This window comes from Podarcis melisellensis (genome assembly GCF_964234715.1).
Source record: "Podarcis melisellensis genome assembly, chromosome: 5".
Taxonomy (NCBI): domain Eukaryota; kingdom Metazoa; phylum Chordata; class Lepidosauria; order Squamata; family Lacertidae; genus Podarcis; species Podarcis melisellensis.
In genome coordinates, this window is record NC_138537.1 from 67786901 (window position 1) to 67805224 (window position 18324).

The 18324-nt window shown below is 40.8% G+C and overlaps 1 protein-coding gene across 5 annotated transcripts; it reads right to left on the reverse strand.

Moving 5' to 3' along the window:
* Window positions 1-386: 386 nt before the first annotated feature.
* On the reverse strand, window positions 387-18272 carry FAM149B1 (family with sequence similarity 149 member B1). Of its 5 annotated transcripts, none has more exons than XM_081912970.1 (16): window positions 18132-18272; window positions 17266-17361; window positions 16200-16332; window positions 14858-15000; window positions 14262-14381; window positions 12770-12940; window positions 11191-11378; window positions 10635-10768; window positions 10070-10123; window positions 8608-8720; window positions 7675-7899; window positions 4555-4672; window positions 3940-4065; window positions 2878-2959; window positions 2640-2774; window positions 387-1394 (listed from the first exon to the last, which is right to left on the reverse strand). In XM_081912970.1, exons 1-16 carry the CDS (start codon window positions 18179-18181, stop codon window positions 1327-1329), a joined length of 1956 nt encoding a protein of 651 aa, XP_081769096.1. In that variant the 5' UTR covers window positions 18182-18272; the 3' UTR covers window positions 387-1326. The 5 variants fall into 5 exon arrangements, with proteins under 5 accessions (XP_081769096.1, XP_081769095.1, XP_081769097.1 ...); XM_081912969.1 differs by having other exon boundaries at window positions 387-1397; XM_081912971.1 differs by lacking the exon at window positions 10070-10123 and having other exon boundaries at window positions 387-1397.
* Between the last annotated feature and the right edge of the window lie 52 nt (window positions 18273-18324).

The following is an 18324-nucleotide window of genomic DNA, read 5'->3' on the forward strand; positions in this document are numbered from 1 at the left end:
TGTGGTCTGGGAGTCCGTCCAACAGTAGAAGCAAATTAGGAAGCTGGTTCTGCCTTCTAACTGTGCAAGAGGGGCAGCCTGAATGATGGAGAATATCTCCCAGACTTTAAAAAACAAGAGGACAATATTGATGCAGTGAGTGAAAAAACAGTGCATGCTAAGGGTATGAAATGTCTTGCCAACGGTGTGCCACTTATGCCTATAACTATGAACATACATACAAACTTGTCAGAGCAGAAGCTATAGTGATAGAATTGGACTAATGATGGAAGATCCAAGTTAAAATCCCTGCTGTGCCATGAAGCTTGCTTGGGTCAGTTACTCTTGACTGCACCATTCTCAAAGCCAAGATCTACCCATTGGGATTTAATAACAATTCAAATGCATTTTAGAAAATATTTTTTTATTTGTATATAAAAGTTATTCCATATTACAATTTAATAAGAATCTGTTCCCACCAGTTTTTTACAACTTTCACATGGTATCTAGAATATAATGCAAAGCTATCTTTAATTTACATAACTTCATACAATTGTCATCTGGCACTTACTTTGTCTAGTAAGACCTAGAACTATTTTTTATGTTACATGAAAATTACAGCAGACATTAAATGCAACATTCAATGTAGGCAATGCTTTTTCTAAATATTTCCATCTTAACAAAGTGTTCTCTCCCCAATGAGAGAACATTAAAACTGAACCTTCCTGCTGTACATAATGTGTGTACCAAACATCTTGCTTCATTTTAAACAAGGAAAGTAAGTACTGAAAGTATAGATGGTAGTACACAAAACTGTTGCACTCCCAAGTTTTAATCTTGGCCACCTTTCGGACATCATCACCTGCAGCTTTTTCTAAGTATGCAAACAACTGGCACTCAGAACATTTTATACAGTTAAGACAAAATACTGGAAGTGTGCCCAAGCACACTTATTTAATTTTACTAAATATATTGCCATCAAGTGCCAATAACTGGCAAGTCAATTGGTGTTACAACATTATCACTGCTAGAGGAATCCAATTCTTTAGGCAGACATTCTTTGTAATAGATTGTATTAACAATAATACTAGAGGTTAGCAGATTTCCTGAACACATGCTTTCAGCACCCAACAGAATACCATAGCCGATTTACAGGAACAAAAATAAGAGAGAACATTGTAGTCTTTGGCATTTGTTTTAAGTCAATACAAAAATAAGGCGTTTTGTAAAGAAAGTTTTAAGACTTCTTCTGTAAACAGGTTTGATATTGCTACAGTTGAATACTGATTGTAAAAGCTTCTACAGTCATTCCCTCATCTTGGAAATAGATGGTTTATTGCCACAACGTTATAGTCCCTGTCTGCTTCTCGATCCACCTCGGCTGTGAGTTCTCACAGAGCCATGTAACTGAAGACCTACTGAGCAAAACCAGATAAAAGCTGTGAAAGCAACTGTACTAAAAGCAAACTTCATGCATGCAGTAATGGGCTGTATCCAGCACTGCAGCTTTGCTAGTGCAGGGAACTTCAAATGCAGAACAGAGCTTCCTCTGCTGTCCCCTCCAGCTCCCCATGCACACTCAAAATCAGTTCCAGAGGGTTGGGAGACCCTCCAGGGGAGATTTTTGGAAGCATGCTGGGGAAGGAGAGGAAACCTAAGTCCCACTGTAGAAGTGGCACCCTGCTGGCACATCACTGGATAAAACCCAAAATTATGCCCACAAGTGTTCATGCCACAATAAACCTGTCAATGATTCAGAACAGCACATGCTTTTGTGGTGTGATCCTCTCGTGCCAGTGTATATCATAATGTATATGGGGCCCTCAATGACACGTACATTTCCAAACAAATTTTGACCGGGATGCATTCTAAGATGCCCCAGGCATGTGAAAAGACTGTACCATTTGAGTTTGCTCTCAGGCCCACTTTATACAAGGGTAGCTTCCTTTACAACTTTGGGATGAGAGGAACCAATGACAGTAATTACATCCTTCAGCAGTACAGAGAGCCTAGCACAGGAAATAGCCACATCATCAGTCCATCCCACATAATCACAACATTATCCAAAAGGCATCAAAGTCACCAAGAGAACAGCAACCCCCCTGCTCCTGCAATGGAGGTACTAGACCTCAATTGGAAAAGGAAATTAACAGTGCTCTGCCCTAAATTTGGTTCATATTGCTGGATTAAAAGACAGAGCAAGACATCTGTGTCTTTAAAACAGCAAGTACAGCTGGGTGTGATCGAAGAAGCTTCATCTTCTTTCCATACAAGTATTTGAAAAGACATGGCAGCCCTATATCAATTTCAGTCTCAATTCAAAGCTACCGCTATCATTCTAAAAGCCGCTGTCTATTAATATACATTTGGAATATGAAATTCACATTTGTAGGGCTGAAGAAGTGTGAACTTGGAAGACTTCCGTGGCTGTCATGTATGAGGGCGTGTGCCATGGGTACTCGGTTAGACTGAAAGAATAAACACAGCTGGAACCCTGCTTTGTATGCTCAACAGTAGAAACGACAGGAATATAACCTAAATATGCTATTCTAGGTTCAAAATTACACGTTTGACAAAATGGCCAACAACTTCAAAGAGAATGCTAAGTATTTTATGATTTGCAACCAAATAAAGGGCATCGGTTGCCTCTTACTTCTTACCCAGCGGAGGTTGGTCTTCTTTGTCCTCCTCGTCCTCATTCAGAAAATTACCAAGAGCCTGGTGGTGGAAGGAATTAATATAGGAAGAGCTGGATATCCCTAAACTGACTCCCATCACTCCAACATTTATAGCATCTGTAACGTAATACGAGATTTCAATCTTAGGCTGTGGCATATTATTAATATAGTTAGCGTACCAAAGCCATTTTAAGCAATACATGCTCCACTTTGCACGTACCTGTGCCAGCAGATCCTTTACTATTTCGTGGTTGATTAGCATAATCAATAACAGTGCAAGAGCGACGATATTGCGAGTCTGGCTAAAAGCGCAAAAAAAAAAGTTAAAGAATCATAGAGTTGGAAGGGAGCCTGAGGATCAATTAGTCCAACCCCTACAATGCAGGAATCCTGCCCCCAGCTGGTCCAGGGTGGATTGAACCATCACCAACCAGACACACTGACCCATTGCACCACTAGAGATACCATATTTTGGATCAGGCTATTGCAGAATCAAAATACTCAAAGCTCACAATCCTTCCCCATGTCTGGTTCTCCTGTAGCTCTGCTTCTTCCCTACCCCAAAGCCGAGCAGCACTCCAGGGCATGATGGGGAACAGGCTGCACTCTTTCCACATTCCCATCTACTCTTCCTTCTCTGTACTATAAAGTTTCTCGAGATCTCAATAATTTAAGCATGGAGAGAGAAGGTGTAATGTCCTGGTATGTTGCTGCTTCCACATACTGAGAGGCAGAGAGTAATCACTGTGTAAAGCTACTTTTAAGAATCTGAAAGCCACTCTGAAGGCTCTCATATCTATTCTCAGAGGGAAGTCAGACACACACACACACACACACACACACACACACACACACACACACTTGTTTCTCTTTCCTTCTCTCCCATTGTCCTGAAACTAAGCCAAGATATATGGAACTGAAGCGATTCCATTTTCTACCTCTGCTGACCTACCCATGTTTCCATTCCTTGCTTCCTCTTGTTTCCCTCTGCCTATTTTAGATGGGAAGCCCTTGTCAAGTTACATGTACGCAGATGGTGTTATATAAATTAATTAATATACGTGTGGGAGCCACACAACCTGGGACAATTAGAAGGGACCTGTACAGATCCTAATTCATTTGCTTAAAATCTACCATTGAGTGCCGAAGGATTTTCTACCTACACTTAAAATAACAGGGAAACCTGCACACATAGACCTATGGATTTTGATACTGGCCACGGATAATGGCAAGAGGAATATCTACTCTTTCCAGGTTTGAATGTAATTTGAACACACCTTACCCAAAATGCATGCGATGTGTTGGGCCTGGAGAAACTATCAGGTAATAAAAATCTCTCATGCACTGGTTGATGATTAATTTCATCTGCTATTGCACTGCGAGCCCGGCTAGCATTCCCCCGAGATTTCTGCATGGTGAAGAGAAAAAAGCCATGGGTTTTAGATACAAATTTACACTAAAAGAAATGCAAAAGCTTGGAAATACTGGTATCACACCCTCTGCATTAAGGCAGTAACAGACAGTGGTGCAATTGATTAATCTGATGAATAACAGAGAGAGACGAACCTTTTCACTCTCCTGGTAAACACACTGCATATAAGCATTCTGCTTCAAGGTTGATAGTCTCAAGAAGTAAAAACAGATTACTCACAGCCCAGAAATTAGATATAACTACTTAAGAATTAATATTTGCTTTGAGGGTGGGTGTGGGTTTTAGTTTTAAAAAATGCACAACAATTATTTTTATAATATTCTCTTGTAAATCATAAACATTCATTCAAACAAAACAAAACAAAAACCGATTCTTACTATCTTACAGTAAGGACCACAAGGCGAGGCTTGAAGAATCCCCTGTCATTCTAAGACCAGAATTGTTTCAGCAGAAGAGGTCGCTTACCATTTGCTTTTGAGATCCCAAATGATCTGCTATATCTACGGTACTAATTGGAGGAAGGAGGTTATTTCTGCTCAGTGGCATTGGGGAAGGTGATGACAGTTGCTCATTTGCAGTGGACCTGGAAAAGACCAAAGAGAATTACTAAAAACAACATTTGCACTGGAAATTACGAGACTGATGTGAATTCAAGGTAAATAACAAAAAGAAGTGTCCATGCAAGTTGATGAAAAATACTGGGTTTCAGTGTGGGGAGTCAATGAGATTGTGGCTTAAATGGTGAGCTCCATGTGGGAGAAACTCCAGCAGAGATGAGAAATGGAGGAATCGGCATGCATTTTGTAGACATTTCTCTCCAATACTGAACCAACACCAGTGAGGAATACAAAATGATTGCAGCTATTTCAAGCTTCAACACTTTTCCTTGTTTAAGGCTAAAAGAGGAAAATAACTGTCTTCCACAGGTAACCTGGCACTCTTCAAAGCTGATTTATTTAAATTATTTCACTGCAATTAACAGCAACACAACTTGAGGACTGCTTTCAGTCTATGAAATGCCTTCCTTATTGAGTCCTTTCAAAACACTGCTTCTCTTTTACCTCTAAAAATCAATGGCCAACGTGACCTAACTGACGGATTTGCCTCAAGCTTAACGTGTATCTGCAATGATAGCTTAATAAGTCTTATCAGAGGCCTAGACTTCAGGAATGGATTGAGGCAAAATACTCGCTTGCCATCCATTATTCAATCACGAGAGAAGAGAGTGATATGTGTGAGCTGAAATACAAGAAACATACCAATGGAACAAGGCAAGCTGTTACTAGCATCTGAAGCAGATATAGCCACACAGTGAAGCTAAGTGTCTGACATAATATGCTTCTTGATATATGACTGAAATGGATGAGACAAGTTGTGTTAAACTCAACTCAAGTAATACAGATGCTTGAGGGCAAAGGGAAGCTTTTTGCAGATTCTGCATCAACCTCTTTAGTTGTCAGCACCTGTCCATTGATTATGTAGGTGGTGCACACTTTGGGACCAATCCATCTTGTGTCCAAGTTTCAACTGTGGTCACATTTACTTCTTCTAGGTCTACACCTTGGTTACCTTGAGGGATGAATACTGCAGGGCTCTCTACCTGGGGCTGTAGAATGGAAAATACAGAGTAGCTGCAACTGGTCCAAGCTCAAGTAGTCAATCTCTTTCAGCGCCACTATACTGCCTCTCAATTTTATACTGGACTCAAAGGAAATCCTTGTTCTGCCTATAACTTGGCCCTCTCACTGCTCAGCAAGCACCCCTCCGTGGCAGAGCTTCTGTAATATTTGTCCATTATATTTATGAGCCACTCTGTAACAATGTTCTTTGAGCAATGAACAAATAAAACAGCTTCACAAAATCAAAGAACACGACGAAACAAAGACTAAAAGCCAACAGCCAAGGGAGCATGATGCAACTCTAAACTTATCTGCTACCATAAAAAGGGGCGAGGGGAAATTTCCCGAAGAGACAAAACTCTAAACTTCCAAGTAAACAACAAGAACATAAGGACTGCGGAGAGAGAATCAAATATGTGTTTACAAAGAACTGAAACTATTGCAGATTCTGTTCTTAATGGTATAATAGCGCTAGTCCTCATTCAGCACTAATGGCATAGTGTGGCCATCCACATGCAGTGCATGCAGGATAAACTCGCTCTGGAGGTTGAAGTGCTGTTCCTGGGCTCCTTTGGGAGGAAGGGTGGGATATATAAATTTAATAAATAAAGGTCCCTCTGCGGCTTTTGAAAAATGTACCATGCCCCAGAGGAACAGAGCCTCCACAAACCTTTGTGTTTTTAAATAATACATTTTAAAGGCTTATGGAAAGTAGAGGATCTGCTCAATAGAGTTACCCTTCTTGTCCTTATTTTAAAGGGTTTCATAAACAGTCCTGCTCTTGAGCAGTACAATGGTGAAATGATTTACTTCAAAAATAGCAGATCATAAAATAGCACAGATGTGAAGAACTGGATGGGAAGGGGAATTGTGTTGCCCAGCACTAAAGATATAATGGGCACTATCTTTCAGATGGCTATAATAAGCAGCCACATTTTATGTAGTACAGTGGTACCTTGGTTCCCGAACGGCTTAGTTGTCCAATAAATCGGCTCCTGAACTCCGCAAACCCAGAAATAAATGTTCTTGTTTTTGAATGTTTTGCAGAAGCTGAATATCCAATAGGAGGCTTCCAATTGAGTGCAGGAAGCTCCTGCAGACAATCAGAAGCCGCGCCTTGGTTTTTGAATGATGTCAGGAGTCGAACGGACTCCAGGAACGGATTAAGTTCAAGAACCAAGGTACCACTGTACTCTATTGCTGGAGAAAGTCTGCATTTTCCTTGCAACAGTCTAGCGTGACTTGGGTGATAGGGAAATGGTGATTCCCTGCAAAAGAGGTATAAGCTGGAGAAGCGGATGTTTTGATTCTCTACATCATCAAATAATAAAAAGGTAAAGGTAAAGGACCCCTGACAGTTAAGACCAGTCGCGAATGACTCTGGGGTTGCGGCGCTCATCTCGCTTTACTGGCCGAGGGAGCCAACTTTTGTCTACGTTTAGTTTTTCCAGGTCATGTGGCCAGCATGACTAAGCTGCTTCTGGTGAAACCAGAGCAGCGCATGGAAACGCCCTTTACATTCCCGCCGGAGCGGTACCTATTTATCTACTTGCACTTTCAAACTGCTAGGTTGGCAGGAGCTGGGACCGAACAATGGGAGCTCACCCCGTTGTGGGGATTCGAACCGCCAACCTTCCGATTGGCAAGTCCAAGGCTCAGTGGTTTTTTACACCAAAGCACCATCTGCATCCCAACATCAAATAATAACTGCATAAATAAAGTGATAACCAGGAAAGGCTTCAGCTCATACATGAAATCTTACAAAAGAACAGCTTAGAACATGGCCACAATTTTCACAGGCAGTGTCTAGTGCCTCCTTTTGCAAAACAGAACAGATTAGATAACAAATATTACTTATCCAACTGCCTGTCTCACCCACCCCACCTTCGACTTCCATAAGATCTGATCCTGTCATGCTGAACATTTCAAAAGGCAGACATTAAGCCAGAAGTAAGTATCAACCTACAGCCGTGTTCCCCTGATGACATCCTCCATGGGTCTCGGTGTCCCTGAGCGAGAATGGCTCGTGTTGATGGGGTGCAGAGTACGTGGCGGAGGGTTGCGCCTTCTAGCAGACTGTGCAGAATAGGACAGAGAAGATGTACTGAGCTCAAGTGGGCGATTTGGCCGAGCTCTGGTTGACAGGATAGAAGTGGAGCCTGGCCTCATAAGCAATCTGTCATCCAAGTCTCTGGCACCAAGTGGGGGAAAGCACAGGAGCAAAATGAAATATTCGTAAACTGATTTTGCACCATCCACATCAATTAACGAGGCACAATACCACTACAAAGGCAGCTACCGCACAGCTATTCTGCTCTATAAAGCCCATGTGTATCCTGGTAAGATGGTCTGAAGGCACATGAGGTCAAAGCTAAGCAGGTTCAGTTCATGCCTGGGTGTGTGAACCACAAGTCCACCACCTTCGGCTCCATGACAGAAGAAAGGCACAGTATAAAATGAGTTTTTAAAAATGTGGAAGGACAACAGATTCCATCCTAGCATTACAACCCTTTGCATTTGCATTTCAGTGAAAAGGGGATGCTAGTCAACACCTATTGTGGTGCAGGAGCCACTAGACTGAGCAAATCCACTAGCATATTAAGTATGAATTTTACATCTTCTGCATGTTGAGAGGTGTAATTGATTTCTATGTGGGAGTTTTGATAGTAACCTGAGCTAGCTTGATCTTTAGCCTAGCTCAGTTTTAGACAAGCCAAAATGGACTAGAGTAGAAGCATTCAATGGTTCCTCCACAGCTGTGGATGCACAGAGCAGGAGGAAGGTGTTTAAAAGTCAATATAAACTTAGCAAAACTTGAATCCCAACACAACTGCTTCCTTATATCTCTAACTCGCAGTGCAGCTTTCATACAGAACAAACAAAAGATGGCTACTCTTACAATATTTTATCCATCAGAGGCAAGTTCCTTTGCTGTAAGGGGATCCCATGAATAACCATCAAACCATTCAAATTACGTTGTGGACCACCGCTCGTTCCTTGGGAGAGATTTGCCTGCAGGTTACAAGAAATTAAATTTGCCCTCAGCATTAAATGAAAGATACGCATTTCTTAATTTCCAATCTCGGCTCTTACTGAAAAAAGGATTGGAAAAGAGTAAATGTCAATGGACTCAAGAAAAGCAGTGCATACCCTCAATTTGTTCATAACTAACACGTAACAAGGCATGAATAGTCTTATAAGCAGTTCTTATATCTTTTTAAATTACGCACTGTTTATTATATAACATGGCTTCGTAACCAAGGTAATTAAATTATTTAAGCTTAGCATAAATTAATCTGGACAAAATACTTTCAGCAGAGAAAAAATGTTTACGTCACACGCATAAGCAAACATATGACAACATGGTTAGATTTCTACTTTGTGTATATGCTACCAACTAACTACTCAGTTCTTGTACATCTGCATGACTGCATGATAGATTGATTTCAGTGGCCCTTGTTACCAGCTACATGTGTACGACTGCTGAAATTCTCATTGTTGACAAAGCATGCATTATCTTGAGGTAAATCTTAGGAAACAGGGAGAGGGGGCACTTGCTGTTCTCAACTGCTGAACTGGTCCCTGCTGCAATTATTGGGAGCCACATCCTGACCCAGTGGCAGAGAAATCAAACTTGAGCATCAGTAAGTCAGCTGGGCTTGCAACTGTGTTTCACAACCACCTCTCTTATCAGGTTAGGAGAAAGGGCATGGTCCCTCATTCCGCACCCCCTTCTTTGTGGCAGGCCTCCCCCAACCTTGTAAGCATTTTCTCACCTAAAGTATATCTGGTTACAGCAGCTTCTGTACTGAAAAGACACGGTGTCTGTCATAGCCTGCTGCAGCCTTCCCTCACTTATAACTTCCAATGCAATATAATACCACTCTAGAGTTAGCTGACCTTTAGGAGTAGGTTTTTGAAAGGTCAAAGGGACTAGGAAAAATCCTACTTAGTACTGGGGTGCCAAATCTATAATCCTCAAAAAATGTAAGCACAAATCTCGTTGACGTTTGTTACTGAAGTTATTCAGGATCAGCCTAAACTTGCTAAGATGGAATATTATTAATGTATGACTAAACTAAATTGATTAATACACTAGTGAATGAGGTTCTCCCTTCCCCAGACACTGCATCATATGTCCCATTGCCTCCTTAATAACAAAGGAATCCAAGAAACGGTGTGACCCAAAGCTGTCTAATTTGGAAGTAGGTTTTGCTGAAATTAATGTACAATACTTCTGTATCATCTGGGAAAACGCAAAATCATCATCATCATCATCATCATCATCATCATCATCATCCACCCGCCATATTACACTGACAGGAGAAAGAAAAGAGCTATACCCCCTGCATCATACATACTTCCGGTGTTTTTCTCTTCTTTTTGCTTTTGCGGCCACATCGGTGTTTTGAGTACTATGCGTACAATAAGGTATACATGAGGAAGACAGAGGATTATACAGGGAAGTGAAAGGGGGAAAATAAAAAAGGAAAGAAACCGAGTTAAAATGGAACAAACACTAGTTAAACCTTGGGTTCTTATCTTTATTATGGAGAGTATGCAGAGCAAGAACTAGTACACATTTAAAAAAAACAAAGGTAATTAACAGAGATGCTTTATACATCCAAGCAGCAAAATAAGAGTGCTCTCTGTTGCCCACTAAGCTGGGAATTGATTGAATTGGTATCTCCCATAACCAGTCCTCTAACTCTGTATACCTCTTATTTCATCAAAGCGCAAAGAAGGAAAGTATTTTCAAAATAAGGTAGATAGAATTTTAAGAGTTGTGACAGTATATAATAAAGTGAAAGTTTTGCAAGGACAGATATAGTCAAGCCATTGCAATGTCTAATTTTCAGGCAAGTTAACATGACAAATTTCCTTGCCTAGACACCATCTCAACCTGATGTGTCTTCTTAAACTTACCAGATTTGAAGGGATGGAGGGCATCTTAGTTTGCGGCATTCGAGGTAATAACAGTGGCAAAGGCTCAAACTGCATAAAAGGACTTCCTGAATCTGTCCGGTTTGTTTCAACAGTTATGACATTCTTCTCATCGTCTACCAGAAATAGGGCAAACATAAATCAGAATGCACTGTTCACTTTGGATTCTTATAAAGCAAAATTTTAAGAAAGGTGGCTTTTATCTCCTTGAAAAGTACATAAATGGGCTTCATACTCTTTTGATTTTAATCAGAGACATTTAAAAGAGCTAGAATACATGGAGTTCCATACATGTCAGTGGACCAAAATATCTGGTTATTCAAATCCACGCAGGATAAGACTTCCCAAAGCAATTTATAGCAAACTGCAAGAGTCTTAGACTATGACTCACTGGACTGAAACTGTTTCTAGGCATAAGGTGTATTTCGGGGGGGGGGCAATATAGCTTGCTAAGTACCGGTATTTAACACTACATTTTGAAGTGGGCGGGGAAAACTTTGGAGAATGTTATCCACTGCATTTTAGCCTTGAAATTTACCTGAGACTGACCCTTCCCAGTGTCTACAGATTAATTGCTCCATATGGCCCAAGACTTCACTCCAGACATCATCAAACACATAGGAAAGGACAGCATCTCTCATGCAGTAGGATGGCGAGATAGGAGGGAAACCTAATTTCCGTCTGTCAGGTGAAAGACCCATTTTCCAATCATGCAACTCTTCTTCCCTTTGAATAAAACAAGATAATGTTACAGTTCTGTTTTAATTTTATATAATCATAGCCAGAAGTGACTTTGTGCCTACCTGAAAAATTTGAGCCGATGGGTGGAATTCAATGCTGAACGCTTCTAATTGTTCTGTCTGAGCAATCCCTGCAGCTTACCAGATGAAATGAGTCCCCCTCCCCCACCACTGCTCTGGAGGGGATTTTCCAATGCCCCTAAGAGGTGGGGAGAGGAAACCCTGTTGTGAAAGTCCTTGCACAGGGCTTCTGCTGACAGAGATGGTTAGGTGACTCCTGCCCTTAAGAGTGGTAGTCAACAAAGTTTTACTCAGAGCAGACCCACTGAAATTAATGGTCTTAACTCAGTCATGCTCATTCATTTCAATGGTTTAATTATAAACCAGTAATTATTTTTTGTACATGATATCCAATTGTATTAAGTTGCTTTAAATTAAATTATGCACAAGTTGCTTTAAGTTGCCTTCTTTTAAAATATTCCACCTTATGTGTTTTCTGTAACTTCTGTAAGCTTTTGTATTACCATGTCATAATACCGTTAAGCTTTGTCCACTAATAAACCAAGTGATTTGTTTCAGCTATAATGCGGAGTCTGTGGCTTTCCCTGGTTAAGATACTCCCCGTCGCAAAGGGTTCCTGCTGAGCAATTGAAAACTTTGAGGGATTCAATGACTAGCCAGGATTTGGCACAGGACTCAGTGGCCATGACTGGATCACAGAATTAACACTCCCTACCTCCATTCCAAAGTCAAACGATCAAGACAGCTAGAATGATATACTACAATAAAGATGAATAACTGTTCTAGAAGGCAGCATTCACTAAATGATGATCATATCCCCAGTCAGTCCAGTGGGTGAAAAACTCTCTGCACATATATTTTTTTGGAACTTTGTGAATCATAAATAGCAAGCAGTACATTTCCACTAGTTATGCTAGTAAAAAGGCATTGGATCCACCATGTTAATAGACCTTTTATTCAAATGAGACATAAATAAAATGTGCAGCTTGAGTTCAGGTCCTTTGGCTCACAAGTTTCCAGTGTGTCCTCTGCCATTCAGCAACTTGCCCACCTAGAACTATACACACTGCATGATAATCAGCATTAAGAACAACATCATGATGCTGGGGAGGAATAAAGCTGCAATTTTAAACTCAACAGCTATTTAGTGAGAAAATCACCAAATCTATAGGGTGGCGCCACCAACAAGGATTTACAAAGCTATTATGAGCACTTCAGTAGAAGAACAACAACAAAAATCACTGTGTAATTTATTATTTTCTACTGTTAGGAACAAATTACATTTTAGCAATTAATTCCAAGTCACTAGTAGCAAATATCAGTGCAGACTAGGTTAAACAAATTTTCAATACCTACACATCTCTGCGATCAAATGCTAAATATTCCTCCATTACACCTTCAGAAACAATCACTCCACCGTCTCCTTCTTCACTCTCCAATAAACACAATTCAGGTGGTTTTGAAATGTTGTCTTCTTTACATATAGGAGTAACAGAAACAGGAACCTTTTTGCCCAAAATACTAAACCTGAAAAAAATGGCAGTAAACAAGAAGGATCACTTTATATCTCAATGGTATAGTTATGGTACTGGTGACAAGGGCAGATTTTCAATCTCACCCATGGAGGCTCTTAAGCTCTCCCAACAGCAGTGGACAGATATCAAATCCCAACCATAAAATGAAAGCTGAAAAAAATTATTCAGTTTTAATAATAATGATGTTAGGCTTTTGAGTTGACTTCTTTCATTTTAGAAAACAAACCCCCAAAAAAGACCTAATTATCCTGAATGCAATTATACCCTCTCTCTTGTTTTTAAGCACTAAGAGTAAAGAAATAATCTCAGAAACATTTTTCTTATATATTCCAGAAAGTAGTTGTGGAGAAATTAGCTTATGAGCCCTCTGACATTGTAGAAGATAGTACAACCAACAGTAGAATGCTAAGATTGCTTAGAGATTCATTTAATTCCTTTATTATACTTGGTATGTGATCACCTTCTGACATGGGATCAACTACCATCCTACCAATACCGTACAAGCTATCCTTACTATAAAGTCCCCCCTCCCCTTTGAAATGACGAATCCTATATGATATCATAAATGTGTAATGGTTACTGAAGCTCACCAAGTTTCAGAAACAGTTTGCCATATGGCATGGAGGGCAGATGTCTAAGGAAACAATAGTAAAGTCTCCATTTGCTCAATTCTTTGAATCCTAGCAAATAACACCAGTGTTTGCTAGGCATGTGGACAATATCTGAAATACATTAATGTTGCTTGCAATATATTACTGATGCAATAGCTACTTTCAAAAATCATGGTTTGTTCTGAACGGCAAATACATTTCATAAACAAAATAGTTACAAAGAAGACTAATTTCTTCTTCCAATGAAAATAAGGTGGTTATAGTGATGCTATTTTTTAAAAGTCATTTTATGCTTCATCTGAGAGCAGCTCACAGTCCAATCCCATGTATGTATATAAGTGTAAAGGTATCTAAGGTAAAGTGTATATAAGACTGCAGTCCTAAAGTGCAATCCCATGGTCCTGCAGGGGCGGGGCGAGGGGAAAGCATTCAAAGTGCGATAGGATTTAGCAGGTTTCCCTCTCCACAGAAGCTCCATGTGTGGGGCATGAGGTCTACCCACTGAGGCCTCCTTGATGCAAAATGTTGGGTGGGGAGCTTTACAAAAAAAAAAAAAGCCCAAAAGGGGAAAGCTCAGTGGCTTTGCACTTGGCAGTTCATCCACCACAAACATTCCCCTCACCTTGCCCCAGTAGGTTTGCTCTGCCAATCATTCATTGATAATGGAACCCTTTTGCAGAATTAGAGATCACTGATACTTACTCACTCGGATCTTTCTCTAGTGATGGGGTCATATCTGATGAACCTAAGGTGCTGCAAGTTGAACTCGAGTACCAGCCGTAACCTTCGTCTGTGGGAATCACTACTTGTTTCCCTACAATCCTGATATTAAAGAGAGAATTATTTAAAAAAATTACAAATGGCTTTGGAGAAACTGGCAAAGTATGCCTAATCCACAAAATAAGACCTAAAGCATTCAGGAGGTATACAAAACCTACAACTCAAGGAAGGAATTTACTTGTAAGGGAAGGACGGTGTAAGCAACAACTACTCTTTAAGAGCACTTATTTTGCAACATCAAGATAAAATTATCATCTCCTGCAACATTACGTTAGTATGTTCCAACAAAGCACTTCTTACAGTTGAGTCATTCAGCATCAAAGAAGAGATTTGGAAAGAAACAGCAGAATCAGCCACTGTGTTGGTCCATAATGATTCACTCAGGAACAAGAGCAGAGAGGGCGGCACATTTAGAACGAAAACTGAACCTCTACAGCAGTTGTGAAGAAGCTGAAAAATACAGCTTTGTGCTGCTTTCTAGTACTGTGAAATGCATCACTAACACATCATGAAAATACCTGAGATGGGGAAAGCTTGACATCCATTGTTGGCACTCCTCCTCTAGGCCTTCAACATACATGCTTGTTTTTTGTTCATACAAGAGCTCATCAATATATCTGAATATCTGTTGTACTTGCCGCGTCGCAGCTTTATCAAATTCCTGAACAAAAATCGGGGAAGAAATAAAAATGGGAAACAAAATTACATCTTTGGGGGATTATGTGGACCAGCTAGCTGGTTTCACAATTTAGCAGGATACTCAGGACTTCCTTCATAAAGCAAATATAAAATTAACCTTGTAGCACACACTCGCATGAGAAGAGATGGGGGGATTTATAATTCATTTTTCACCATGCCTCCTCCAGGCACCACACCTGAAGGGTTAAGGGGTCCTCGGGGGATACTCAAGGCTTTAAATCCAGGTCAATGAGGAAAGCATATGCTCAGTGGGCAGAGAATACTGACTGTGTGCTAAGAATGTTTTTCCCCCCTAAGGAAACCTAAGAGGGAGAAACAATGGAATATCTATCTATTTTTTAAAAATAAATACATAAACCAATATATTGGGAGGTTATGACTGACAGACTCACACACTGAATAGGAGCACTCTTTGTTGAGGGCCCACTAGGAAAGAATAAATGAGTAAGCTGAATGAAGAATTGCTAATACAACTCAAAATGTAACTCAAGGCCAGAAAGGAATGGGGCTGCACCAAGTACATTGCTATAGGACGGGACCCAAGTCTTCCAGAATCTTATCAGGATGGCTTAAATTTGAATGTCATTTGTTTCCAAGGTCTATTTAAAGCAGTAATATGTCAGACTTGAGTATTGTCCTACGTCATGAAATTTTTTACTGACTGATTTGCAAGAAACTTTTTACATTTTAATCGGCAATACAATAACAAAACTAACAAAGATGAAGAGCAGAAGAGGGAGGAATTGGGAAGGATCAGATAAGAGAAGGCATTCTTGAGCCCCAGGTACAATTCAGGTAAAATGATGATTTAAGTATATGAAACAATGTGCCAGATTGCAATTCTAATTTTTGAAGGAAAACCTGCAAATATTTTTAAGATAAAGACTGTTCTTAAGGATGCTGAATTCTGTACCAACTTCCAAGAATGAATACACACAACTCTATTAGGACTGCAATATTTTTGCATCATTCACTGCAAAAAAATCATGTGCATGAGTGTAACTGAAATATGTCAAAGGTTGTATCTGCCGGCCTACTGACTCATAAGTGTATTTGTTAGGACCAATGTGTGAAATGATGTGAAGGACAGAGATCTAACTTATCAATAATATTTTTCAAAGGATTATTCTCATTTTAACTGAAGGATTATAATCTACTCACATCATAGCCCCAAGAAAAGACTGAACTGTCTTCTGTAGAGGTGCCTGTGAAGCTCTGACTAGCTGACCATGAGTTTCCATCATCTACTGAAGTGACAGACTGGTAGTTTGAATCTTTTGTACTTTCAGACTCACTAAAATGTAAAGGGGGAGTGGAGAGAGAAGAGAGAAAGGGAATCTTAATATAAGAAAAGTCATATGAGTTAAGCTTTCCAAAGTGAATAGGAAGTATATGAGGAACAGTTTAGATTCTAGTGGGGAAGGTATCTTTCAAGTAATGTAATTCTGCAGATACACGTTAAAGGTACCATAAAATAGACACACATATGAAGTTCTGCTAACGATAAAATATGTTTTAGTCTAATTTATCACTATTGGACTGAAGAAGGAAGCTAAAGTTACATCACCAAAGGAAGTTTGGTAACAATGTAATCAAATTATATTGTAACTAACAATATTATATAAACATCATGAAACAAAGATTGGTAACAATGAAATCACATTATATTGTTTCTAACAATATTATTTAAACATCAATGTATGTGAACAATACTTAAGAACAGTTGTTGTTGTTTTTTGTTATCCTGGAGCCCCAAGTTGCAATTATACAACTAAAAATGAAACATGCATATCAACTAGAAAAGAAAGACTTGTTTTTAAAAGCAGCTATGATCTAGTGCAAGAAAATAGGTGCCTCTTCTTAAATGGGATTTCCATGTATTACCATGTCCCCATTCTAGAGCACTGGAAAAAAGAATGACTTTATTTATTTTCAGTAAAGTTTGACTATCTCTTGCCTTTGGTATCTGATGACACCATGATGCAAATTAAAGCAATAGGTTACGCCTTTCCAAAAGGGCATTGCTGGCTTCATAGGATTAACATTTGACCATGGCCAAACAACAGACCGTCACTATTTGACTGGATGTTTAACAAGTGTCCCAGACCTACTAAAAGTGGAGGGGGAAATAACCATAGGAATAAAAAATGAAAGCAGTCAACAGAAATGTATTTTCCAACCTCTTCTCACAAACCTCCCCCCATAAATCTTTACACTGTCTGAATACCTTGAAATGTCTTCCTGACTTTCAGTAGATGGATAACTGTCATCCAGTGAGTCTGGCAGGGGATGATGTTCTAAGGAACTTTTTGTAAGTCCTCGGCTAAAAAAAAGGGTGGGGGAAGAAAAGTAAAAATGTGATTAAGTAAAGGTAAAGGGACCCCTGATCATTAGGTCCAGTCGTGACCGACTCTGGGATTGCGGCGCTCATCTTTGTTGGCCAAGATGAATTACTGTGTCGTGAAATGATGCCTGATTCCAAAGCAGAAAGTTTGGGAAGCTCTGCCCTAGGTGGTAGCAGTGGCAAGATTTTATTGATGTCACTGTTATCTCAGCCTTGGTTTTCAGGGAGGTGGTAAATCAGCTCCTGTGGGTTAGTATGGCAGATTGTTCCTCCACCAATGAAAAAAAAAGAAACACTCTAAGCCAGGCATAGGCAAACTTGGCCCTCCAGATGTTTTGGGACTACAATTCCCATCATCCCTGACCACTGGTCCTGTTAGCTAGGGATGATGGGAGTTGTAGTCCCAAAACATCTGGAAGGCCGAGTTTGCCTATGCCTGCTCTAAGCCTAGAAAACAGGCTTCAGGGTGAAAGTTAGGCTGGGACCTTTCTCTCCAGCAAGGCGGCTTTCCACGTGGAGGCGCCTGTTTTGGTGGGCGCGAGGGCATCCCGTCAGGGGAGCCTGCTTTCTCCCGAGGCACTCCGGAAAGATACAGCCTGGACCCGCCCCCTCCCTCCCGAGGCCTCCGTCTCCTCCGGGACGCCCCACCAGGCCGCGCCGGCAGGGTCGCCGCCGGGGAGTCGGAAGGGTCCCCCGCCCGGACGGAAGGCGCCTCAGGGTCGCGTCGCCAGCAAGGAAAGGCCACTCACATCCCCTGGGCGTCGGGGGCCACCGGCTTCCGTGTGTATCGCGAGATCATCCTCCCGCCTCAGCGCTGCATCTCGGTCCCTGTCGGCGCTGCCGGCTGGCCGGCTCGGCCCTCGGCCGCCATGGCGACGCCCCGCCCCGCCTGCCCTTCCGGTCCGCTCTAGGCCAGCGGAAGCCTCCACTCGGTGGTGGTGG